At 33.4% G+C, this 4,593-nt stretch overlaps 1 protein-coding gene across 1 annotated transcript; it reads right to left on the reverse strand.

Annotated features, from left to right (window-relative positions):
* Nucleotides 1–1,355: 1,355 nt before the first annotated feature.
* LOC115921865 (E3 ubiquitin-protein ligase TRIM13-like) lies at nucleotides 1,356–1,745 on the reverse strand. The gene has a single exon (XM_030980132.1). It carries the CDS (start codon nucleotides 1,743–1,745, stop codon nucleotides 1,356–1,358), a length of 390 nt encoding a protein of 129 aa, XP_030835992.1.
* Between the last annotated feature and the right edge of the window lie 2,848 nt (nucleotides 1,746–4,593).

The raw sequence follows: 4,593 nt of genomic DNA on the forward strand, positions 1-4,593 counted from the left end.
CATCAGAAAGTAGATATATCAAATGCGGTGTACCACAAGGTTCTGTCTTAGGACCAACTCTGTTTTTAATCTATATAAATGACTTGCCAACTGTGACAAATTATTTCAATTTCAGACTATTTGCAGATGATTCTAATATTTTTCATACTTTTCCCAAAGGTGTAGATCAAATAGATGAGTGTGAAGTAAACGAAAATTTAAAATCCATACAGAATTGGTGCACTGCAAATAAGCTTACTATCAATGCGTCAAAAACCAATTTCATGTTCTTCAGTAGTCGTAGAAGAAAGGCTGTGCTTAAAGGGAGATTAGAAATATCTGGGGCAGAATTAAGAGAAGTGGAGGAAGCGACATTTGTTGGCATTACCATTGACAGACATTTTACATGGAATTCACATATAAAATCTGTTAATGATTGTATACGGAGAAAGGTCGGCATCCTCTTTAAATTACGGCACTGTGTCCCTAAACATATATTGATACTGTTGTATAAAGCTCTTATACAGCCACATATTACATATGGCATCGAGGTTTGGGGTAGTACTTATAAATCACACTTGAATTGTATATTTTATACTCAAAAGATGGCTGTACGTGCTATAACTTTCAAGCCACATCGTTCTCATACTAATGCACTGTTTCATGACCTCAAATTGTTGAATGTTTTTAAATTGCATAAATTATCTATTTGTACTTTTGTGTTTGATATGATAAATGAACGATTACCTCATTCCTTAAAACATTATTGCAGTATGATACAACATGAATATTCCACAAGACAAAAAACGGGTCGACAATTACGTCTTCCTTTATTCAAAACAGACCAAGGAAAGTTTTCTGTTTCGTTTGTTGGAAGTAATTTTTGGAATATGCTTCCTACTGATCTAAGAATTGAGAGATCAAGAACCTCTTTTCGTAAAAAAACTTACAAAATTACTCTTAAGTGAAAACCACGAATCATAACCTCGTAACTATATAGTTGTATATAGTAACCAGTCTCATTTTAATATTATACACAAAATTATTTATAAGATTTGGAAACCCATCATATATTTTTAAATTAACTTTATTTTAGGCTTTAGATAACGAGAGTCAGACTCGACTAGCACATGTGCTATTTTTGACTCTATTTTACCATCGATCACAAACTCATTGTAAATAGTCATTTATTGTTTTACTCTTGAAGCAAAGTTTACTTTATCTTTGTCATAATGTACATGTATATCGCTGTAGAACATGTATTTTTTTATAATTCATGTCATGCATTTATGTTATATTGACATTGTCATTGTACATTTATCTTTTGTTTCAATGTTTTCAATGGTGGTGAATAAATAAATTCAATTCAATTCAATTCAATTATCACACATGTAGTTATTACATGTACAGCAGAATGAGACAGCATCTTGCTGAAGCATGCAAGCAGTGCATTTTGGGCGCATTTCAAGGACAGCGTTCATCCCTCCACACTCGGCGTGGTAATTGTGTACAAGTCCGTTGACAGTCACATTGGTGAGGAAATCAGCAACACGGTTCGCAGACAACTTGGTGATCTTCCTGCAGAGAGGACAGATCATGTGATCAAGATCCTGATGGGACAGGTCATAGTTCTTGAGACATTTCCGACAGAAGGTGTGTCCGCATGAAGTCAGAATGGTTGCTTCGTCGAAGATATCAATACATAGTGGACACGTCAGGTTCTCTGAAGATCTTGGAGCTTTCTCTTCCTCAGTTTTCGCAGCCATTGCTACAAATATGATGATTTTGGGCTTATTACAAACACGAGCTCATTCTGCGTCTATATCCAATTTATGTCCAATAAAACTCAAAAGTCTGATCAGCTGATGTGTGCTATAAGCCAATACTCAGTTCATGCAAGCTCTCACTATATGCAGTAACGTAGTAGACTTTACCAATATTCGACTCTACGCAACAAGTGCGTCCTAACTGCATGCAGTTCTGTACCCAGTTCTCACGTTGATTAAAATATGTGTCAAAAGAGGTGCGCCTAACTTTGATCAAAAGTATGCATTCTCTATTCAAATGTGTACCTGAATACAAATAAGGTTATAATGGTAAAATCACACTTGAGTAGATCTACTGTGCATATATGCAGTTTGTGCATCCTATAAATAGCGGTGGGTTTTTCCACAGAGAGCGCTCGCAGCGTAGAAGCACCTTTGAACTTTATGGCGGTATTCATCATTGTTTCGATAGGGGGCGACTTATTTAGGTTTTCAGCGGTAGATATAATATTATGCTGGAGATCACTCTACTAGTAGAATCCTCGATGTTAGAGCATTCTATTTTTCTTCATTACTCTGTTTAGAAGTGTAAAGGATTAGAACTAGACTTATTATTATATATTTCACCCCTTCTTTCTCCACTATTCTTCATTATATCTCCTTCCACTTCTCTCTTTCTATATATATATTTCTCAAACAATAATTCGAATCAGATTGCTACGAGGCTTCAACCTTCCTTATTATAGTATATGATTTGTATGGACAAATAATTCACCACTTCCTCTCTTGTATAACAAATGTTATGACTAAGACTTTAACCATGATAATGTGAATCATGTCTTTCTCAAGAGCTGATAATGTAAACAGGGATATCAAATTGAATGTGCCACTATAGCCAGTATTGCCCTGAAATATGATTTATTTGAAATAATCTTGCCTTGACCCTACGACATAGGTCCATGCAATAAACGAGTTGATTGTACTCTTATCATCATTCTTTCGGTTATAACTTTCTCTCTGTCCTTATTTATTTCATTTTCTCTCTCTCCCTCTCCCTCTCTCTTACACACTCTATTTTTCTTCTCTCTCTCTCTCTCCCTCTCTCCCCGTATCTCTTTATCTCACGATGTCTTTCTCTCTCTTTCTCCTATACATATTAATTGTACCAAAGTCTTCATAACGTGCAATTCCGTCGAATAGTATCTTGAATGTGTGTCTCTTTTAATATTGATTGTTAGTTTTTGAAAACGCTTCAAACTAAGATACGTATTTCAAAGAGAAATACAAAAACGGACATATCGTAAATCAGGAGCTAAGAAACCAGACAAAAGGTTCCAAGAGAAATTATTAAAAACACTCTAGATGGTAAGTAGAAAAGTATTGTACAGTCGAGACAATGTGTGTTTTGTATTGATGACATTGTACTTCAATTACATTACATTTGCTCTCACAACTTGATTTAGATGCTCGAATGTAAATTAGCACCTCAAATGATGAACACACACACAAGCAATGTCTTTTCAAATGTGTCCTTGAATACAACGAATACAAACGTGGTTACAATGGTGAAATTACACTTGAGTAGATCGTCTTTCAATATTTATGTGTATATATATATATTATGTTGGAGATCCACTTCGGTAGAATCTTGGATAATAGAGCAAGGCGTTTTATTTGATTTCATTACTTTATTTGGAAGAGTAAACGACGGTATCTACACTTGTTTTTCACCCACCCCCCTTTCTCCACTATTCTTCCTTTATCTCCTTCCATTTCACTCTTTCTTCCCCTATCTTTGTAAACTATTAAAGGACTCTTCCAGTGTTAATCAACTATACCATGTGCACACAAACAAATAATGTACAAATATACATGTAATTACAGGGTAGGTTAAAACGTATACAAACTTACTATAACTATTTTCTGATTTAAAAAAAGAAAAAGCAAAAGAGGAAAAAACAAAATACGAACTATGAGACATGTGGTAAAGTTTACACACTGTGTACAAAACAGTATAAAGACGAAGAGTCTGTATCGATATAGTCGCTCCATAGAATTTACTTTCTTAAAAATAAAAATAAATAAAAATAACAATTTCCATCGAGATGCGGTTATCAGAATATCTGTATAAATTGAATTCAATTAAATATAATTTAACTTAACTGAACTGAATTGAAGCGGCAATTATTATGAAAAGTAAAACTTCCGAATTAACATGAAAATGCGAAGTGACATTATCGATTATAACATAAATGCAATAAACATTTACAAAGATATCATAATATTCTTAGACTAATTAGTCAGGAGACCTAACTTCTCTACATCATAACAAACTAAATTTTAGCAGCTCCCAGAGCTTTCAATTTAATGGCTTTTCAGACAGGGTGCAAAGTGTATACGAAAGAATTCTTTATGGAACGAAGCAACCATGGTCCTCCAAGGATTTTTAAAGATTTGATTTGGTTTATTGGGCAAGTTCAATGTAACATCCTTACGAAGAGTAAAATGATGTCATGAATGTAAACAACAAAAATAATACCAATAGCCTGATATGATAACCCTCGAAAGCTTAAAAGCTTGGGTTCTATCTACAATGTCTGTATTAATTTTGTTCATTTATAGATACAAAATAATTACCATAAAAGTCAAGAAATATAAGAACACAAATTAAAAAATAAATACTTCGAGAATAATTAATAACATAAGGAAAACAACACTAATATGAATTTAATCAATACATTACCAATTTTCAAGTTATACATAATGATATCATATCCCCTTTTTCAGTAAACAAGAGAAACTATTACACAATGCATGAAGTAGATGCATTATTTTACGTAAAGTATTT

Source organism: Strongylocentrotus purpuratus, unplaced genomic scaffold, assembly GCF_000002235.5.
Source record: "Strongylocentrotus purpuratus isolate Spur 01 unplaced genomic scaffold, Spur_5.0 spur5_scaffold_10, whole genome shotgun sequence".
Taxonomy (NCBI): domain Eukaryota; kingdom Metazoa; phylum Echinodermata; class Echinoidea; order Camarodonta; family Strongylocentrotidae; genus Strongylocentrotus; species Strongylocentrotus purpuratus.